The 22,995-nt window shown below is 37.2% G+C and overlaps 3 protein-coding genes and 1 pseudogene across 5 annotated transcripts in view; 1 reads left to right on the top strand and 3 right to left on the bottom strand.

The window, feature by feature from the left end:
• Window positions 1-224: 224 nt before the first annotated feature.
• LOC127658448 (PR domain zinc finger protein 13-like) lies at window positions 225-4,986 on the bottom strand. Its single transcript, XM_052147758.1, has 4 exons — window positions 4,851-4,986; window positions 3,060-3,191; window positions 2,843-2,963; window positions 225-1,702 (listed from the first exon to the last, which is right to left on the bottom strand). Exons 1-4 carry the CDS (start codon window positions 4,983-4,985, stop codon window positions 225-227), a joined length of 1,866 nt encoding a protein of 621 aa, XP_052003718.1. The 5' UTR covers window position 4,986.
• A 6,133-nt stretch (window positions 4,987-11,119) lies between these two features.
• Window positions 11,120-14,176, bottom strand: LOC127657675 (desmin-like; annotated as a pseudogene).
• A 2,885-nt stretch (window positions 14,177-17,061) lies between these two features.
• On the bottom strand, window positions 17,062-21,020 carry tstd3 (thiosulfate sulfurtransferase like domain containing 3). The gene is made up of 4 exons (XM_052147343.1): window positions 20,766-21,020; window positions 20,193-20,381; window positions 19,710-19,869; window positions 17,062-18,387 (listed from the first exon to the last, which is right to left on the bottom strand). Exons 1-4 carry the CDS (start codon window positions 20,887-20,889, stop codon window positions 18,321-18,323), a joined length of 540 nt encoding a protein of 179 aa, XP_052003303.1. The 5' UTR covers window positions 20,890-21,020; the 3' UTR covers window positions 17,062-18,320.
• A 939-nt stretch (window positions 21,021-21,959) lies between these two features.
• Window positions 21,960-22,995, top strand: part of LOC127658237 (ubiquitin carboxyl-terminal hydrolase 45) — a 63,274-nt gene continuing 62,238 nt past the window's right edge. For all 3 annotated transcript variants that reach the window (XM_052147429.1, XM_052147428.1, XM_052147430.1), the window contains exon 1: window positions 21,960-22,241. The gene's annotated coding sequence lies outside the window, so the exon portion shown is untranslated. The remainder of the gene's footprint in view (window positions 22,242-22,995) is intronic.

The raw sequence follows: 22,995 nt of genomic DNA, 5'->3' as shown, positions 1-22,995 counted from the left end.
TCAATATCACTAATCATGTGACATTATGAAATTAATTAACATTATGAGTGCCTGAAAAATAACCGAATTCCTTTTTTTATTTACTGGGGGAACCTTTGTCTTTCTGCAAGGATTTTTACAATATCTTTATAAAATTAAACATCTTATTTGAAAATCAATATGTACATGCATAAGTTAGCTACTTAAGAGCTAATTCTACTTTAATATGTCCAGTAATTGGTCCATTAATCGTTATTTTTACTCGAGTCCTGGTCGCTCTGATCATCTGTGAAACAAACGTCAACGTCGCTGTCATTGTCGCCTTTTTGCTCGGCATCTCCGAAGATGCCGTCCATTTTGTCATCATCTGATTTTTTGATAGTTTGCCCTGGATGCCTTGATTTGACGTGCCTCTCCAGATCCCGCCTGCGCACGAGCACTTTCCCACAGAACTCGCACCTGTACGGAGTATTTCCTTCCGCGTGCAGTCGGATGTGCTTGTTGAGATTGCTAGGATCACCAAAGGGCCTAAAGCAAACTTTACATTTGAGTGGTTTGTACCCTGTATGAGTCCTCATGTGAATCTTCAGCCCGTATTTTCGAGAGTACAATTTGCCACAGTACAGACACAGATGTCCCTTTTTGGGCTTGCCCGAGTTTGGGTTGGACGTGGGCATGGACTCCAGCCTTGAGCGGTTTTTCTCTACGGCAATTTCAGACAACTGTTGCGTATGCATGGCTATCTCCCTGTCGATGTTCGTAATTGTATTCAGATCTGGATTCAAAGCAGGTGCCCCGAAATAGGTAACAGAGTCTGGGTATTTGAGCAGGTTGCCAAAGTGACATTTTAGAGGACAGTATGGTGAACTGTAAAGGAGCTCTCCGTTGTAAACAGTAAATGGCATGAGGGGTATGTTGCAGTCTCCATTGTACGTTTTTCCACCATCAAACTGTGGCAAGGAGAACCTCTCGAAATGAATGCCGGCAGGTAGTTGGGAGTAGCGCGATGGAGACAGTGCAAGGTGTTTGCGACTGTCAACATGCTTGAAAGCAGAGGTCTCCTCAAATTGTGGCAGTAAAGGAAACCCACGGACTGAGTTTGCACAGGGAATCACAGCAGGTGTGGTATCCATTGAGTGCGTGAATTTGGAGGGATGGGCATTAGGCAATGGTGCATTCAAGGAACGCACTGACTTGATGTTTCCTAACAGTTTACTGAACCCGATACCGTTTGATTTTCCGTTGGACTCATCTCTTGCTACCTCAGCCAGGGAGAAATGTGAAAGTCCCATTGGTTTGAAAGCAGAACGGACGCCGGGATGGAAGCCAATACTGTTAAGCACAGATGATGTCCCACCGAGGCCCAGCATGTGTCCGGGGTTCCTGGCAGAGGTCACACTCATGTCAAGGGCCCGGTCCTGCTCCTCTGAGCTTGACTTTTTCGATAGTCCCGCTTTATTGGCGAATGGCGACGAGGACACTGCCCGTTTCACAGAATCAGACATTAAGATGTTGTGGCCATTCTTCGGAGAGGACGAATTATTCGGGATGTCCCCAGATCTCGGAGATCTGTTGAAGTTCTCTGGACCTCTCGCTTGCTCGTTGCTCGTGCTCACAAAGCCCCTGCCATTGCTCAATCCACAGTGGAAATGCACATGAGCTTTCAGGGTGTTCGGGTGTTTGAATATTCTCCAGCAATACCAGCAAATGTAACGCTCCTCTCCTGAAACATAGAATAGAAGAAATAATGAAAGACCGTTAGCCTACTGTCAACTAGTCCACAAACGTATTCGTCACGTTGGCATGACACCAGTTGGGCAGTCTGGGGTCAATTATATAGATGTAATGATTTTGTAATCCGCAAAATCCTGTTGTTTATTGTCAACATCAAAAAAGCTAGCGCCGGCCCAATCTGGCGTTTACAAACCAATTCATTGAATAGGGACTTTCTCTATATGCTTTCCCGTGGAATTGACGGCAGCTGTTGCTTGAAATCGCAAGTTGCCTAAGACAATGAGGCTGGCCCATCTGTTGACGCTGTTGAGAATAGGAAGCGTATGTCAAGGACCGCACCGTGTATTGGGCCTGAGAGCAGCACTCACAGTACAGCGTCTCAAATCAGGGCAATATACAACCCACATAATAGTTTGCATTCAGTAGCCAACAATACCTTACGCAGCCAGCTAATTTACCGTAGAGCACCTTTTTGAATGTATTTGCTTTTGAATACATGGATATTAATGACTAGATGACATTTGTTAACCTCTTCCCCTTGCTGAGGCCTACGCATCGGCCCATTTGGTTGGTCAGGGGAGATCATCCAGGAGTTTTAATTAATTAGTGTATATAAAAAGAAATAATAAGACAGATCATGCAGAAAGTAATCATCCGCTTATACAGTAGTACACAAATACAGTGTTTGTGTACAGGGCTGCTCTTAAACTCAGCTCAATAATTCTGAACCAATCAATGCGAGGACTGCCAGACGACAGACCTTTCGATTTACTAACTGAACAGGGATAATCTAAAACATTCTCAGCTACTAAGCCTATTAAATCGGATTTGAATAGATTTGGCTTAATTCTGCTGGTGGCAGTATTGCTTAAAATCCTCGGAAATATTATTATTATTATTATTATTATTATTATTATTATTATTATTATTATGTAAGGGATTGGCTTGCAGAGGTTAAATAAAGGCACTGATTTAATTGTAAAGTTCCCTAATTTTTATGAATGAGGGGATTAGGTCAACCTACAGAGTAAAGTAAAATATCTGAGGTTGTTCTGTAATTATTTTTCAAATGATCATGTATAATTATTATACATTGCGTATGTGAACAAAAAATGAATGCTTGTCTCACCTTTTTCGTCATGTGTTGGAGTTGCTGTCGTAGGAATGTCGAACCATTGTGCCAGTGAGTTGGAATACCAAACGCTCAATTCTTCCCCAGGCTGAATTTCTCTCAGCGCACGATAGAATATCTTTCGAGAAGAATCGGGAGAAAATTTGTTAAAATGTGACAAACATATTGCAGTTGAAAAAGTTGAAATTAATTAGATTATTTTGCTTTGGCTCACCTGTCCCCCAGGTAAATCCGAGACTGCCTCGAGGTTCTGTTCTTGACTATTTCTGGCCGCGCGTATTAACCCAATCCAATCTGCAACTGCACTGCCAGACTCGTCCACGAATTCCCCCCTCAGCAGGCGAATCTATAAATACACAATATATAATTTACTACCTGTTTTATTTAACTCATAACGAAAGGTTATATATATATATATATATATATATATATAGATTTAAGTATTTACGTATTTCAATTTCATAACACATTTCCATCAAATTGAATTGAGTTATCTCTTACAAAATTGAATTAAAATTCAATATATGAAACGTATATACAGTATACAACTTGTAGGTTTTATTCATTTAATTTTGTTAAAGATTACTCAATTCAATCTGGGTAAAACTTAAAAATATGATATAATAATTTTAGTGCATAGCTTAAATACTCAAAAAGTTCAATAAAATTGCTATTTAATAATAATAATAATAATAATAATAATAATAATAACATTGTGCCTTCTTATGCTGCCTCTGTCTCTTGAAGCTGTTGAAAGAGTTTACAATTGATCTAACCATAGAATTATGTGTATTTTTTTATTTCTAAATGGTAATCATTTCATTTTTTATTCTGCTTTTTTTCTTTGTTTTGTTTTTACCCGTTATTAATTCTACCACCCCAAGGTATTTCAAACAATAGCGTGTTAATGTCGTTTTATTCGGTCTATTAGACAACGGCGATAATTTTCAAGGAAAAGGCCACGTAATTGAGTTGATACGAGAAACGAATTTGAAGAGTGTCAAAGCATTTCTATTCTGTTCAAACAAATTAAAGATTAAAGCGTGACATTTGACACGGAGATTGCACCTGATGATCGCCCATGGCCTGGGGCGTTACATTTATGTGCATCAATCACAGAATCAGACAGCGTAAAGAGCTCCAGTCTATTTACAGCTTATTTATTAAAGTAAGTAGGCCTAATATTGTATGATTACATCCCAATGACATGCCTTAAATTTGAACAGTAACACATATAACTTTTTTTATGTTTTTCAATAATACCAATCATTAATATTTATGAGATATATTGTAACTGTGACTTCTAATATTTAATATGCCATATAAATTTAATATTTAGACATACATCTTATCTACTGTTTCCAGTTCATAAAATGTTATCAACATTTTATTTTCTCTACTAATTGAGGTTACTGTCTGATTTACTGTTATATTTCCATGGAAATTAAATGGAATAACCTGCCCGCAAGCCTGTGAAATTTGAAGGGGCAAGGGCATTATTAAGACGGTTAAGTAAAGGCATAGAATGGCAAGTTGTCTTGCTAATATAGCGCAATTATTACCAATCTGACAGCACAAACCAATTAAAACGAGGGTGCTTAATGATGAGTGACAGGTCAGCATCCAGATTTGGAAAAAGTTAAATGTTCTTTAACTTATTTTTACCTGGAAAAAAAAAAAATAAATAAAAATAATAATAATAATAATAATAATATATAATATTTCCCTCAGAAATATTTTTACATTTGTTATTATTAGTAGTAGGCCTAGTATCCCAGTATTAGGCTTTATATTGTTGTTAGTTCTTATCAGAAAATACAAATTAATAAATTAGAAAAAAATCATAGCCAATTATACGATTGTGGTATTAATACATTGTACATTATTTTGTTTGAAATTACGCACAATAAGTTTATAGTCTGTAAGAGGAAAAAAATTACGATATAATGCCTATTAAAAAAAATCTCATGGCAAAACTTGAATCTGAAAAAAAAAATAAAAATACCTTCTTTTTGACTCCAACTTCCTTGCGGTCCGAAACATTCTTCCCCAGTTTGAAGATGCCCGGGACTGGTCCTATCCGCAGCCCGACTGGGATGCTGCAGTCTGCAAACACACTGATGGGTCGAGTCGCTTGCATGGCTGACTCTGTGCGTGTTGCTGTACCAGAACCAGGAAGACCAAGCTGGCACTGATTGAGATGAGCAGAGAGTCTGAGATGAGGCCAGACTAAAATCCTCCCGCGAAGTGACGCGGTGGCGTGTGTGATCCTGCTTTTCTTATGGTGCAATAAGCAACCCCTCTGCACATTAATGCGCAAGGGCGAGCACCGCGCGATGAGAGAGTTGCGCTCTTTTAGCAGCTGTAGAACTCTCCAAGTGGTCACATGGAGACTTTCCCTCACCCTCACGCATAATGAACCGCTCCAAACGGTCAAGAGACAATAGGCCCAGCGACCTTCCCATCCCCAAAATCCAATTTGTCAAGGGCAGAGAAAAGAGAGCGCAGAATCAAAGGTCTGGCGCAACCATTAATCCTCAGCATGTGGCTTTGTCCGCCAGACAGTTCCGATATTTTAAGTGACAAATCCACTGTATAATTTCTCCATATATTCTCTCCCCTTTCATTGTTCTATACAAACCAGTTTTTGGAAATCAGTGACTACTTTAAATCTACTTGGCTGCATCCTTTTAGGTTTTATGTACTTCAAAGCTCTTTATTCTCTCCCTGCCTGTATTGTCTGTTGCCGTTTCAACAAAAGGAGAAGGAATGTTTTGGAGACTTGTTAACTTCTATTGACTCCCGGCGTGTGCCGTGCTGGGAGCGGGCAGGTACTCAACTGGAGAACCAGCAAAAAATAGGAGCAGCTTTCAAAATAACCACCACCTTATCATTTCACACTTTTTTGACAACAGGTCACGTATCAAGATGGTCACATTCAGTTTTGATAAAGCACCCTTCAATGCTCAAAAATGCATGGAAAGAATAGGATGACTTTATCAACGAAATCCGGGATGCTACTTGCTTATTCTCGCCTAGTAGATTTCTGTGTATTCACTTTTATTTTAGCATTATATAAACTTTCACGCAATAACACTTTAGGCTACTCCTTATTTATGCACACTCAACTTGCAGTTTAAACTGAGCATTTTAAGCACACTACTTACTTAATTCACACGTCACAAAAATAAGAAATTGCTCGTTTGAGTAAACTAAAGTGAAAAGTTTGAACATGTATTCACAATTTAATAAGTGTTCGTTTAAACTTATATTTTATTGGACTGGCATGTAACAGGCAGAGAACCAAAGATTTCACTCAGGGCCCTTGGGGATCATTTAAAGTGAGGCATGTGGAATTGTTACCACTCGTTTTAAAACTCAATTTGACCCCTTTGATCGTGGTTATCAATGACTGAACAGAGGGCAGGAAAGAAACAAGAATTTGTGGGCGATACATTTAAGCCATGAACATGTCCTGCTAACCTTTGCCCTATCGATTCAGCGATGACACACCGCTGTAACTGGAGAATCTGGGATGGTATCTCTTTCTGTTGGAAAAGGTACCCCACTGGTCCTTTCTCGGTGCCCTCTCTTTGGGCTCCTTAATGAGTCAAAGAGCGTGAACGACACGCGAACAATTTTTGAATAGGCGCATGCATAGGCCGGCTGTGTGGTGGGTTATTTATTAATGTTGCCATTTGTGACTGGTTCCCATCCGCTCTGCAACAGCGGGTCCGGCCTCTACAGCGCTTACACCAGCCGGGCCGATTCTCATTCGTGTCTTGTGTCTTGAAGTCGACGTTGTCCCACTAATAAATTGTGCACAAAGGCGGAAATGGGGACGTTTATTTTTCCTGCTCTTTTAACTGGTAAAAGCAGGAGTGAAAGTCATGCCAAAAGCGCTCATTGGAGCACGGTGAGCGGTCAAAAACTCCGAAAAAGTAGTGTTCAGAGCAAATGGGATGGAAAATTAAATGAAACCTTGAACGGTCGCATTGTCCGGTGTCTTTTAAATAGCAAATTAATTACATGGTAGCAGCTTAATTTCGGAACAATATTGTGGACCCAAGCGGAGCATTCCAGAACTTTTTTACGCGTTCCATTATGGGGAAAAAAGATCGGATTGTGAGATTCGGAGAAAGGTTTGGTCAGGTGGTGAGAGTATTTTCTCAGGGTCTCAGCATTACAATGTGCTAAATGCGGGATTTGATTTAACATGTTGCCACATAATGAAGCATCGATGTAGGGTAACAGCGAGTGTGTGAAGAACTGCGGTTAAAAGGAGCAATGTCCCACCAGGGGATTCCATTCATGCGTCCAAACTTTGCTTGAGTGCCAAGGGTTCACCACTCTATCTGAACAGTCCACAATGCCCAAGCTCTATAGAATTGTTTTTTACGCCAACTATAAACTCTTTGCCATACAAGTCCTGTAATAGACAAAGCTTACTTTCTTTTTCTGTTTCCCCTAAAATGTCCCCGTGGCTGTGGGAATGCAACGATCACGTCGTCGTATTTTATTATTATTATTATTATTATTATTATTTATTTGTGGACTGTACATCAAGTTCAAACATTTGAAAGTCGAGTATGCCTATAATAAAGGCTATTGCGTTGCAAAAAGTCAAGGTTATAAAATTAAGATTTTTTTAACATAGTTGAATATGTTAGGTTAAAAATAACAATTTAGCATGCCTATTTTAATGCGCTTAACCTACTCACAGTTGCTGCGGGAAAGTGCAAGCTTTACAAAGGACAGACCAGCTGCGTCGCAGATAGGGGATACGGGTGGGACATTAGTGACGCGATTGAATAGTAATTATGCTTGTATGGGAGTCCCACCAGATGACATGATTGGGATTTTAACCCAGACTAATATTCAAAGTCGCATTAGAAAGTGGCGAGATAAGTGGCCACTGATTCGACTCTGTTCATGCGTGCTCACATTCTTAAATGCTCTCAAAGGGAAGGGGGCTGCTTCGTTTCAGCATTCAAAGCCTGAACAAAGTTATCTCTGCCTTTTGAACCGAATTTCCCCAACTTTGACGCTCTTGTCCCCACTGAAAAGGTCCGTATAATAGGGTGTAAACTTGTCTGAATTGAAATGTTTCGGTGTACTTTATAAATTCATACCCTTTTTCACCCAAACGCGTAAGAATGCACCTTTAGTCTATCCGATTCTCTCTGCCTTCGAACGCATTTACTGCGAGCTCTATTTGTGAGGTTCATTTTTAGGCAAATGTATGCAGGGACGGTCTTCAGTGAATAGCTCTGTGTGTCAGCCGGGCCTAATTGGGATTAAGGCACTAAAACCATATGCAGAAAGTGACAGAATTTCTCAGGTTTCAGAGAGCGTTAACTTTTACCCCTTTTGATCCTCAGATCATTTGAGTGGACGCTGGGAAAAAAGGCTGGGGGACTTTTGTGTGATGGCATGTACAGACAGATCATTAGTTATTCCATTGACGGCGTTCCCTCGTTAATTCAGTCTCAAAAACATAAAAACAAAACACTTTTAAAAGTGTATCAACAAAGAGTGGTATTACAAGAGTTTCACTGAATATCCTAATGATTTATCACATAGAAAATGGCATAGTATATTGATTTTTGGTCAGCCATTACACGTGGTATTTTCGAGTTTTTTGAAGGATGCTTTTTTACATTTAAATAAGGATATGTGTATGAAGATGATGGATGGATGGATGGATGGATGGATGGATGGATAGACAGACAGACAGACAGACAGACAGACAGACAGACAGACAGATAGATAGATAGATAGATAGATAGATAGATAGATAGATAGATAGATAGATAGATAGATAGATAGATAGATAGATAGATAGATAGATAGATAGCAAGTAAATTAAGAAAGAAAGAAAAGGAAAGAAGAGTTACATTTGCGCTTTGATTGTAATATACTGTAATGAAGGATTTCAATTTGCACCCCACAGCATTACATGCTATTGTAGGCCTGACAGGACCCTGGATAGCTCCCGTCGTTAAAAAGGTGAAGGTCATATAATCACTCACTCAAACGCCAGCTAATTATATTGATAATGCATGTAGCCTACCCTGCTTATGAGGCAATTTATTTGTATCATCCAGTAATGCATATCACGAACTTTAAAACGCATAGCTCGGGATGCGCATTACACGACGCAAAAGACACACTAATCATATGAAATCACTGAAAACTGTCTCTAGTCCGCTCATTAATGGCCAGGATTGACATTTCTGGGATTCCATAATGTCCGGTGTATTTCTCTGAAGAAACAATAACTGAGCTTCCGTATCGGGTGGGATGTATTTGTGGAAATGATGACCATATCCAGAATAGTAATGAGAGACTATTGATTAACCCAATCAGTTCAAGACCCAAATGCACTGTGCTGTCAGATCCACAGTACTGGATCTAAAAGAACATATTAAGTTATCATATTATGATTATTATTATGATTATTATTATTATTATTATTATTATTAAGAAGAAGAAGAACAATAATAATAATAATAGCATATTATTATTATTATTATTATTATTAAAATGTGATTCTTAAGCATAGATTAATCATAGTAGTCCTAATTAATATGAAATGATCTTGCAATGCAATATCATGTTTAGACGGAGATTAACGGCTAAATGAATTGGTAGCCGTTTTAAAGTCTTAATCCGGCGTTATCCCCTTTGCTCCAGAACAAACAAACAAAAAAAAAAAGGCTTGTATAAACCTAATCCTAGATGGTGCATGATTCTTTCAATTCTAATATTTAACCATGAATTCTTATAACGTTTTGTCCATATTTAAATTAATTAAATGCTATTTCTCTTGATTTGCAGTGCGACTGGTATACCTTTGTTTATTCCTGCAGTAAGATTCACACAAAGCCGAAAAGATGTCAATGAGTCATTCCGTCTCTTGTCACTGTAGGCTTGCTTCAATATAATATATGCATCATTCAGTATATATTTATATCATTCAGTATATATATATTGAATATATATATACTTCCTCGCTTTGATGCATATGTTCTGGCAAAAGTGCCCGTTCGTGCTTGTGTGGATGTTTGTGTTTTTGTTGCCACATGTATGGAGTGTAGTTTAAAGTTGTCTTGTCAGTGCTTTGGATCAGAATCATGATCTGATATTTATTTTGACTTGTAATAACAGCATTTCAATCAATTTAGTACTGACATGCAATACTGACAAATGCTTTCATGTTTATCATTGATAAATGAACAGGATAATTTATTTTGAGAAAATAGGTTATCATCATGAAAACAAGACATTTCAATTAACAGACACAATTATGTTTAAAAAGAACAAAATATGTTATTATGTGAAATGTAATAAATAGCAATAAGTGTGGCAATGTCAACACCACATTCAATGCTTTACAGTTTTTTTTTTTTGCATCTACATTTACCTTTATGCATTTGGCAGACGCTTTTATTCAAAGCGACTTACTACATGGGACAACCCCCCTCGGAGCAACCTGGAGTTAAGTGCCTTACTCAAGGACACGATGGTGGTGGCTGTGGGGATCGAACCAGCGACCTTCTACTTAATAGTTTAGTACTTTAGCCCACTATGCCACCACCACCAGACGTCAGTACTTTGTGAGCCAGATGCTTCTTTTACTGATAATGTACATCTTATGTAGTTTTATGCTCATGTCCTTTAGTGCACATCTCACCTTGCAGCTTGACATATTCCAGTGGGAGCTGATCAAATGGATTAGATGCAGATGATGAAGACGTAAGATTTGGATAGAATGGGGCCATACAGTGAGTGTGGCTTCACTTTGTGGCAGTGATGTGTAAATAATGGGTTGGTGTTCCTCATTGGCCAAATATTCAAGGTGATAGACTAAGCCTGGAGTGACACACTCACACTCCCTGCCTGTATTTTAAGTTGTTTTCCAAACAGTTCCAATTCCTTCTTCACTGTCTGCACATTCACAGGGTGCCTGCACCATACACTTGTTTATTATGGGAAAACGCAGGATCTGTATGTACGTTTGCATCTTTTTGAAAGTTGAATAAATGTTTTCCTATTGGACAGATGAGTTATATGTTTACATTTGTGGATTTTTATAAAGTTTAAGATAAAAAATATCTTAAACAGATGCAAACAATGGATAAAACTAAACCTCAAAAATATGTGATGCTGAAAGCTTTATTTCCAGTTCTTGTAATGTAAGACACAAGCTTAGTTTGTAAGGCACATGGACATTGGACACAATGTGATCTGAAGGGTGAGTAGGAAACACCATTACTCTTCATTATCTGCTGCTCCAGAGATGGAATAAGATCTCTACTGTGTGTTGCTCTCCAGTGTGTCATCCTCTGTTTTAACTGTTCTGAGGGAAAACACAAGTGGAACCCAAAAATATAAATATTACACTTCTTTTATCTCAAACTTTAAAGATACACTCCTTGATTTTCAGAGGATATGCTCCAACCACTAGGCCATGATTCTAACATGCTTAATTGTAATGTTACCTGATGAGTACAGTCCTCTCCACAGCCTGCTCTTGAGTGTATTCAACTGTGGTGCCTGGGCCCCCAACTCCCCAAGAGAAGCCTTCACCAAGACCTTCGCCAAGACCTCTATCCATTCCATTACCAGTTCCTGCACCCATAGCACCTGCAACATCAGCGGTTCCAGCACTGTAGATGCTCATGCTTCCACTCATATGGAACATGGTCTGCATGCTCTGCACCATGGTAGTCAGTCGAGAGTCCTCACCCTCAATAAGCTTCCTGTGGGCATCCGTTAAGGAGAAAGGATTAAGATAACTGTATATGTGTTGAAATTATTAGATTTTTGTATTTTTTATATATACAGAAAGTGTACATACAGTGCTAGTTGAGTCTGTTGTATTTCTTTAAGTTTCAAATTGTTTTATTAATTTTATCATATTCATTAAATTGTTAAAAGCCCTGGGCTGTGCAAGTTTACCTGTATGTGGTCATTTCAATCTCAAGGCCCATCTTAACATTCAGCAGCTCTTGGTATTCATGCAGAAGCAGACCTGTCCTTTCCTTGGAAGATTTCAGATCAATCTGGAGGGCAGAAAGTTCCATTTGTTAACATTAGTTAACTACATTAGTTAACAATAGCTAACAAAAAACAATACTTTTACAGCATCTATTAATCTTGGTTGGTTTCAACATATGATACCTTTTTTTTTTTTATTAAAAGTCGTAGGCTATTTGTTAACATTATTTAATGCATTATGAACTAACATTGAACAGTTGTATGTATAAACTAACATAAAAAGATTAATAAATGCTGTAATATTATTGTTATATGTATATATATATATATAGAGAGAGAGAGAGAGAGAGAGAGAGAGAGAGAGAGAGAGAGAGAGAGAGAGAGAGAGAGAGAATAGATACATACTGTATATAGTAAAAATGTTATTCAATAAAATAATAATAATCTTTCCATCATTTGTTTCCCTTAGACTTAACTAAACATGTGTTCAAGGAACATACTTAAAACTTACTTCTTTGCAGTGACAATTTCCTCTCTGACGCTTCTTACCTTGTCCACATGTTTTGTCGAATTGTTGTTGAGGTCGTTGAATTTAATTTTGTACCAGATATCCATTTCCTAGAGAAAATGTTTTGCAATTATTGCAACATAAAAGTCTAAACTTAAAATTAGTTTTCCCTTATAAATTTGAATGACAACAAAAATAGGCTATGCTATGCACCCCACTTGTAAATTCTTAGCGGCGTTATAATCATACTGGTGTTGGATCTGCTTGAGAGCGGCTGAGAGGTCGGGAAGGTTGTGCGCGAGGCTGTGGCATGGGCTGCGGAAATGTGTTTCATAAGATCGTCGATTTCCTGAGAACGTTAAATGTCAAATATGGATTTTTAAATGTTTTTAATAAGGAAGAAAAATCAATTTAGCACATTAATTACCTATTCTTGTAGGCCTACTCTTTGGAGGAATTCAAGTTCCACTTCCAAGTTTTCCCGCTGTTTCTCCAAAGCAATGCGCGCCGAGGTGGCTGCCTCCACATCCTGAGGAGACGGTAAAATATGTCCAAAGTGGCAGCAGGCTATCATACCATTACTTTTTCCTGATGATGGCAAATGTTATAAGACGCCATGATAGCAACTATACCGGACGGAAAGCTTCAATGTCAAGTTCGGCTTTTTTCCTCATCTAGGAATCTTCATATTTAACCTTCAAAATCTCCTGACCCGGCATAGCATCTTTTGCAGCATAGCAAGGTCCTTAAAAATAAAAGGAGGTAGGCCTATTGTTAAATACTAGACTTAATAGACTATATTTCCCCTCTTTAACTCGAACGATCACGCATTTCAGAAAACTGCACAACATATGACAAACATTTTGAATCTTGAAATAGTTTAACATCGCCTATAAAATTCCTTGATTGAAAGACTGGTGGGAGAATATTATTTGACTACAGTAAATAGCCGACTTCGTATCTTATATTTTATTTTAAAATATAGTCTGATGTTTCAGATCTGTAAAAAGATATATTCAAATTATCGCTACCCGCTGCACTCTCATTTGGACAGTCAGCCTCTTCAGTTCCTTGAGTTGCTCCTCGGACAACAAGCGGAGGCCCTGTGGGCTTCAAGAATCGATTCTGGAGGGCCTCGATTTCCGTCTCTAACAATTTGTTTTGCTGCTCCAGGGATCGGACCTTTTTCCGACAGATAATAAACACAATACATGTTATGTGCAAATTCTCTGCTTGCTCTATAGCCTCTGCCCACAGAAGTGCAAATAATTCGCTTTATTTCCTGAGCCAGCAGTGGCATTTCCACACCCAGCCAAGCGTGTCCAAATCAGACAAATTCGGTCAAAGAGAGCTCTGAAAATGGGAGTTGTTTTAAATAGGGTTATATACTGAACACATCTTTATGCATTTTTTCTATAATGATTTCGCTGTCCTCGTCACTTTACACCTTTCATGTTGTAGTTGAAACACACTAACTTGAAAATAGCCAAGTTCTTTTCGCCTATTGCGATTAATTAGCCTATGTAAAGGCTTACTTAGATGTGTGACATAGCCTAGATAATGTATAAAGTCGTGCCGTTATGTTCTCATCATTTAGGTTTATCCAGGGTTGCAAATTGCAACACATCATGTCAGCTCAACAATGAAGCAATGAAAGGCATCATGTCAGCTTGCCTTTTCAATGTATGCTGGCAGTCGATCGTTGAGCAAGACCATCTCTGTCCGTCACTGGTTCGTGTGTTGAGGAATTCACGGTTCTCTGCAGCAGCTTGGTCGAGGTCGACCTCTGGACCCCTTCTACTCACATAAATGGCCCCCATTCCGACACTGTAATTACTTAAGAATGAAAAAATAAATAAAAAGAAATTATACATTCTTAAGTAATTACAGTGTTCTTTTACAGTAAATATCATATTACTGTAATAATAATAATAGGTACTGTAATGTAATAATAATAAAACAGAATTGAAAACTAAAAACTAAAATAAAAATTTAATAGAAAATAAAGTATATGGATACAAAATAAGACTAACACACACACCACACACACACACACACACACACACACACACACACACACACACACACACACCCACACTAGGTAGTGCAAATTTAAAAACAAATATGTTAGATACAGTGCAAGGGAATATAATGGCAGAAGAAGAATGTATGTTCAACCTCTTCTGCCTGCATTCTTATATATATATATATATATATATATATATATATATATATATATATATATATATATATATATATATATATATAATATAATATAATATAATATAATTTCCATGCGACCAACTGTAAAGTGGATGTCAAGGAAAATTTCAAGGAAGATGGATCTATTTGTCACTTTTGTTTTATTAGCCTTACTTGCGCCTCTCAGAGGCTGCATGTGATTTCTAAAGCAACAATAACACAAATGAAAAAAAAGGGTGTCCCAACAAATAAACACATCTAAATAATTTTTAATGAATAATTCAATTTGGAACAATAAAAAAATAACTAAAGTCAGTTTACAATTTGTTAAACAATTATTTGCAGATTAGCAACCTCCTATTCATTTACAGCAATCATCTTAATTTTGTATTAGGGGCTGTTATAAAATCATAAAATGAACATGAAGAAAAAGAGGTTAAATAACCGGAATTAAAACGGTGTATTATAGACCACAAGCTTATTCTTTCATTTAATATTTATATTTATTTATTTATTTATTATTTAAGTGTTCCAAATTTTGCCACATCTATTCATCTGCCACTGCTTGACTTATGTTTTTTTTAACTGTAAAATTAAGATTTATCTGGTGTCAAATTTGGCTTCTTTTCATTATTGTTCATACTGTCATTACGTTTTCATACTGTTCCCATTCACTTTCAAATGCAATTTTTTTTCCCCATACAATGTGAATGGTGACTGAAGCTAACTTACATCTTCTTTTGTGTTCCATGGAGGAAAGGAAATCATACAGTTTTTGGAACAAAATGAGGATGAATAAGTAATGAAATCATTTTTATTTTGGGGTGAAATATCTCTTTAAGCAGAAGAATCAACAAATCATTCATTCATCTTCCATAGCTTTAGAATTTTGTACATAGTCTAAACTTTCCTGTGTATGATGTTCTGCATTGTTCCACTGATATATATTTTTGAGAGGCACACAGTGTCATTAACAGTGCTTCCAAACAGACAGGATGGGTGGTGCTTACCCAGTCATGAGGTGCCGGAAGTGTGAGGATGAGCTAGTCCTTCGGCCCAGTGCCATACTGCTGCGTACAGGAATAGCTGGCTGAAAAGAAGCTCCCTATATCCCTTCTGACATGAGAGAGGCTGCTTACCCTAACCTGGAAAGAAGAGGTGCTGGTATCCTCAAAATAGCGGCGGTAGGATGAGATCCTTTCAGGGCTGCGACTAATTATGGGACTGTAGCTGGGTTCAGTTCTTTAACTCATAGGCCTTGCTGCGTTGATGTTCCTCAAGGTTCCTCTCGCAAGCTGCTCACAAATCCACACTTTTTCCTAGAGGTCCAGGCTTCTTATACTCAGCCCCAAACATTAGACAACCCTTTTGGAATGTTGAGATTGAGTTGAAATTAGCCTGTCACTCAAACATCTGCCAGGGTCTTGAGAGCTGCTGAATGGAGTGAAATTATAAGGCAGCAAAGGTCCATAAGTCTGTAGGTGCATCTATGATGTGATCTGGTTTGATATGAAGGGATTTTAATTACACATGCTTCTAGACAGGCCAAGGAATAATGTCATGGGGTCAGTCTGAGAGATGTGATATTAATAGACATTAATCTGGTCCCTATTTAGATGGAGGTAAGTGTAAAAAGGAGCAATGCAAAGGGAATTAAACATAATGTTTTACAATGGCCTGTCTGGGCTTCACGCTTAGATAACTAAAGGATGTGAGTGGTAATTACAGTAGTCCTATCTTCAGACTCTTTAATAGGGTTCTAAAGATTCACAATTATAATATGAGTTTATTTCTTCAAGGTTATTTAGTCAAACCAGACTATGTTCCCATCTTTTGTCTTTAAGACTAAGATTAAACCTTATTGTCATTGTGCACATGCAGAGCCAATGAAATGCAGTTGTTGTCAAAAAAATGCAGGCTTTAACCCCCAACCTTTTAGTCAGTAACCCAGAGCCTTAACCGCTGAGCCACCACTTTCCCCTTTACAGAATACTGTTGCAATTCAAAGTAATTTTTAGGACAGTATTTTTTGGCAAATCTGGTTAATGAGATTATTTTCAGATTTTGCCAGACATGTGGTATGAGGGCAGGGTCTGTGTCTCTCTGAGATGTGAAAAGTGACTAAATTATCTTAAACAATTTAGCCACTTTTTACTCATATCTTATTCATCCCTGTAGCGGTGCTCACACAGAAAAACAATACAACACTGGTAAATACACTAGTGTCTTTATCAGCAAGCTTAAGACACTGTTATTTATGTCCATTTCTACTTCTGCTCAAGTTGATTAGGTTAGAACTTCGCTCAGTTAAAATAAAAATAATATTTATATTTCAAATTTTTTCAGTGAGAGACGGGACTTTATATCACATCCATTCATGTTTATGGCACATATACCCCCTCGAAGACTAACCTCCTATTGTAGAGCTCTTGTTGTCATTAGTCACATACAACACTGGAATTTGCATAAGCCAATAACAAAAGCACACAAAGTGCCAACCAGATGATGTATTGCAGACAAAGGGCTTGTTATTTATAGGGTTGAAATTGTTAAACATACAAAAAGATAAATATTTAAGCTTGGTACATAATTAATCAATGAGCTTTACAATAAATGCATTCAATGTTGCAACAATTAACAAAATGAGCTTCTTAATCAAAGACTAGTCCTATAACTGTACTTCATCTATAGAATTTTTTTTCCCAATGGATCTATTTGCACAGAATCTATCATCTAAAGCATATAGTCTTAAATGGTAAATGTCTCAGTTTTATCTCACCAAACTGTGTAACATTTAGTTCATACAAGACTAGAAAAGAAAATGAGAAAATGTGAACGGTGCCTGCCTGTACAAAACTTGGAAGTTTGAAGTTCTTTCATGTATCTATGATATTCTGAGGTCTTAATGCAAAATAACTCACCCTCTATGACCCTCAAGACTGTAATTTTGTTTTTGTAAGTTTTCTCTTTCCTCAGGTGAAAATCCTAAATTTGGTCACTTAGAAAAACAATATCAAACCTCAATCCTCAACAACATTTACATTTATGCATTTGGCAGACGCTTTTATCCAAAGCGACTTACAGTGCACTTATTACAGGGACAATCCCCCCGGAGCAACCTGGAGTTAAGTGCCTTGCTCAAGGACACAATGGTGGTGGCTGTGGGGATCGAACCAGCGACCTTCTGATTACCAGTTATGTGCTTTAGCCCACTACGCCACCACCACTCAACAAGCTGCATGATTTGAGGTAACATTACGATGAGTTATGCACAGAAGTTTGAAACTCAGGAGTTTGTTCAAATCCCTAACCTTAGTATTTGGATACACACAATAATTTTTTGAAAGGAAAAAAAATCTGATATAATGTCTTTTCAGATAAGCACAATGTAGCATCAAAGTTTTATTTTCAAGAATACAACATAAAAAGACAATTCTTCATATGATTCTTTGAAATGTACACAGTGCTAAACTGAGTCCATAAATCATGGGATAAAATCTCATTGACTACATCACAAAAACCAGTAGCCCTTTGAATACATACATCAAATGAAATGTTTGCATAGAATGCAGACTGCTCACATCATATAATTGCATCTTTTCAAGATTAACATTTAACTACACCATTCCTTTATTTTCTGTCAAAACTACTGAATTATTCTATCTTTATGGCATGTTCTGGCTCTGTCAATGATAAAAAAATGGTAACACAAGTCAATTTAATTCCTGTCACAGTGTTACCATGTGAAGATCAATGTGAGGATCACCTTTTGGTTTGTATTATTTCACGTTCTGACCAATCTTTCCATCCACCTGGATAATGCTGGACGCTGCAGTGAGGAGAAGACAATTAGACAACTGAGGCCATAAAAAAAGAACATTACAAAGTGAGTATCAAACTTGAAGAGGGAAAACTCATAGTTTATATGCTATTAAAATCCTTTTGAATAAGCTCAAGGCAGGCCCTTTGCTTCTTTAATAAGTTAATGTCCAATTAAATAATGTATCAGTTTATTGTCATTGCTATTGAAAAGTTGTCTTTCCCTTGTTATTTTGTAGTGAAAAATTCATTCAACACATTTTACAATTGTTTTAATTGACCAGGTCTGGTTTCCCCAATAACGTTGCAACTTAAACTTTTACAATCATCTTAACTGACGTTGCTCTTTATTTTACGATGGAGTAACACCTGTTTCCCAAACCAGCACGTAGATTGCTCATTATAAAGTAGAGCTTAACTGCTTTGTTATGGGAGCTACCCAGTACAAATTGGTGCTGATCACTTTCGCCATGGCCAGTAGGTCTAGGTGTTTGTCTTCTCAACATGAAAATAATGTGCAAATACAAACAAACATGGAAGTAGTTTGTAATCTTGTCGAGGCACCGGAATGTATTAACTATTACAGAAATTAATTAAACAAATAATGATGCAATCATAGAGACTAATGAAAGTGACGATGGATGCATGTAATGTGAATCTTAAGGGGCTCTCACATAGCCTAAAGTGTTGTCACTTTGGCTGGAAACTAAACAAATGCACACAGAACAGGATTAAAATGACATCAGCATTGAATTACTTTGTTACTGCCTTATAAAAAACCTATAGGCTATAAAAAGACTAGGTGAGCAGATGTAAACCAGCCATGGGAGGAAGGAAGAAGAGGAGGAAGAGAGAGAGGGGGAATCTTTCATGGCACACTCTCACTCTAATCTCCTTTAACCATATTTTAATTATTTATTTAGGCATATTCATCTAAGTTTTAAACTGCAGTCACATATGTCTTCTTAAATAATCTGTTTAACAAGAACACATCGTCTTTCTGAAATAGTTTACAATGGCTTTCCAATCATCTAAATATATTAATACAATTTATAATATGTTCCATTGTCTTTTGATAAACTGTGAAAGATGCCAGAAAGATATGTTTAAGTTGCACTTAATGGACTTAAGACAGGTTCAAAACTCTCGTTAATTTACTAAAGTTTTTACAAACTACTTAGATAATGATCCTTTTGGGAACCACATCTCACAGATTAAGTACTACTAAAGTACTACCTAGTGCTTTGGGAAATGAAACTGGGAAACTCTTCTCTCATAAATGAAACTGTGTGTCGAGGCAAAGAAAATGTACTCATAAGCATAACCACTCACTTGATGTATCCTAAAGACACTGCAGTATCTAGGGCCGTTTTGCTTCTTATACCAGCTAGGCAGGTGAACACAATATTTTGAGAGTGTTTTGGCATCTCTCCACCAAATTTCTCCTTAAACTCTTCAGGCTTGAGTTGAAGAGCTCCATTCACCTGTCCCACTGTAGATAAGACAAAACAGGATGGTGCATTCAGAAAGGAAGAAAGAAATACAATCAGCACTTACTCACCCTCATGTTATTCCAAACCTGTATAACTTTTTCTTTTTTTTTTCTTACAATGAAAGTGAATGGTGACTTGAAGCTGTCAGTCCCTAACATTCTGCTGAACATCTCTTTTGGTGTCCCACAGAAGAATGTAATAAGGATTTGGAACAACATTAAAGGTGGATAAATTATGACAGAATTTTTATTTTGGTGAACTATCCCTTTAAATAGCAAGTACATCATCAGGAGGACTTGGAAAGCAGGAAGCACTGACTTACGTGGTACGTTAATGGACCCAGGGATGTTCCCGTACTCTCGGAGTTCCCACGGCTCACGGACGTCTATAACCACACCAGATCGGGACACCAGCAGTTTTTTAAGCTGCTCATAGCACACGTCTATTGAAGGCTGGTTTGATGAGCTGAAATTTCGCAATACACCACCCTCATAACGAATGACACGGGTCTCTGAAAGATAATACAAACACTTGACCGACAGGGGCCGCTCTTCTGCAACATTGATGCGTCTTTAGAAGTAATGAAAAGTCTACATTTTGGCACTTTAGAAAGATGTATACGCTCACAAACGTTTAGAACAACTTGTACAGCACACACTTTTCAAAATGTATGAGAAAGACTTATATTTTACTAGCCATTTGTTTGAGACAAATCAAATATATATATATATATATATATATATATATATATATATATATATATATATATATATGAAGTTGGAAGATGTGCATTGTAAATGCAAATTCCGCCGTGATTTTAACTGATCTATCAATGACAAACACGACATATTACATTCAACAGTGAAAAGTACATATACATGGTTGAAACACTCACGCTGTAAGCATCGTAAATGTGTCCAGCATTCCGTTGTCGGTTGTCTTGTGACAGGAACGACATTTCTGCTCGCTAATACGCGGGGAATACTCCTCATCAGTCGAGAGTACACATGTAACGACATGCTCGGAATTTAGTTTCTAAAAGCTGCAAAGTAGCGAGGTCTCCTTTTCTTTGTTTTGTAAGTAAATATTGACAAAAACGTAGTGTGACTGAGTGAAACCGGAGATTTACGTAGCTGGACTGCAGCTGCCAAGTACCGTACGCATGCGCAAAACTACGGAACACGTTAAGGACCAGTGAGGTACACCGCTGCTTTGAGTTCCCAAACCCTGTAAAATTGGTTATTTATTTACAATGCACCTGTTTAAGCTCAGAGTCTCACCCAGCTGTACAGTCATTTGATTTAAAGATGGAAAATGTTTCCTAATTTTTATGTTAGTTTTCATCAATTTTTAGTCATTAAAAATCAAGCAATTGAGGATAAGTGTTTATATAGCCAATTTGTCAATACAAAAGAAAAAAAAAAAAAAGAAGAAGAAGAAGAAGCTTGGAACAACTTGCTGTACAAAAAAACTTCTAACTTTCCACGCTCCCCCATTGGCTGAATTGATAGCACATGTTAAAACATTTCACATTGGAATTTGCCTTTGCTATATTTCTCTGCCAGCTTAATACTTGTTAACACTTTATTTATTTACTTATTTGTATTTTTTTTATCTTAATGAGTTTTTGTCCTGGTTAAATAAAGGTTACTTGCTAATAGATTTGACGAATGTTAAAACATGACATGTATTACAAAGTTTTATAATTTATTCAGTATTATAAAGAACATAAAAAATAGTTCCAAAAGTGTAAAGAGGAAAAAAATCTACTTAAACGATAGTATAGTATAGTATAGTATAGTATAGTATAGTATAGTATAGTATAGTATAGTATAGTATAGTATAGTATAGACTGGATAATCTAAAGGAGAGATCCAAGGTTTTACAATAAATCATACTTTACAATAGTTTATAAATAATTATTGCTTTACTTTTTTATTCAACGTTATAAAATAATTACCTATTTCTATTTGGAAATGTGTAAAAGTGGCTACTTTTAAAACAACTATAAAAATATATAGAAACGAGTTTTTCAAAGTTGGTTATGCCCTACCAGGACCCGTAGTGCGTCGTAGAGGATGTGATCACGTGTCCCACGAGATACTTGCGCTTTCTGTTCCTTACCAAATGCCACAAACTATGCTAACAAACTCCGCTTATGAAATTAAGAACTGTATTTTGGGATTATTTGATTCCTAGTTGTTTAAATGCTAGCTCCGAAGGCTCAAACAACCAAACTATCAACAGATAATCTTTCGTATCTAGAATCTTGAGTGAAAATATAAGTTAGCAGCCTCGCTGTTACATCTGGCCACTTGACAACTGGCGTTCACTTGGTTGTGTGTCTGGAGAGGAAGGAAATATAACCGGGGTGAGTAATATTAATAACTCAGCCAAATACTTTTTGAGAGTAGCTTGTAACTACTTTTTTTCAATCACTGTACTGTAAACATAGCTAGCTGGTTTATTGCTGGATAAGAAAAGGCCTGTCAATGCCCATGTGTATCAGTCTTGTTTGCTCTTCTGCAGTAGTTGTACTCATGGCTATTGGCTATTATCTATATTATTCTAACTTTTAGGGTTCCCGCTGGCGTGGAAAACCTGTAATTATCAATAAAAGTAATGGAACGTTTTTATTGTTAATATAAATGTCTCTAATTATGCTGTAAAAAGTCACACAGCTAAACGCAGATCTGTCATATTCTGTAGTCGCTAAGGACTCTCTGTTGTGTTTTCTAATGTATATACAGTTGAAATCAGAAGTTTACATTACCTTAGCCAAATACATTTAAACTCAGTTTTTCACAATTCCTGACATTTAATTGTAGAAAACCTTTTTAAAACGCTGTCTTAGGTCAGTTAGGATCACTACTTTATTTCAAGGATGTGAAATGTCAGAGTAATAGAGATAATCATATATTTCAGCTTTAATTTCTTTCATCACATTCCCAGTGGGTCAGATGTTTAGTATTTGGTAGCATTGCCTTTAAATTGTTTAACTTGTGCCAAATGTTTTGGGTAGCCTTCCACAAGCTTCTCACAATAAGTTGCTGGAATTTTGGCCCATTCCTCCAGACTGGTCTAACTGAGGTTTGTAGGCCTCCTTGCTCGCACACACTCTTTTC

Source organism: Xyrauchen texanus, chromosome 17 (genome assembly GCF_025860055.1).
Source record: "Xyrauchen texanus isolate HMW12.3.18 chromosome 17, RBS_HiC_50CHRs, whole genome shotgun sequence".
NCBI lineage: Eukaryota > Metazoa > Chordata > Actinopteri > Cypriniformes > Catostomidae > Xyrauchen > Xyrauchen texanus.
Note: the sequence above shows the minus strand (reverse complement) of the source record. Positions and strands in the feature narration are given on the sequence as shown.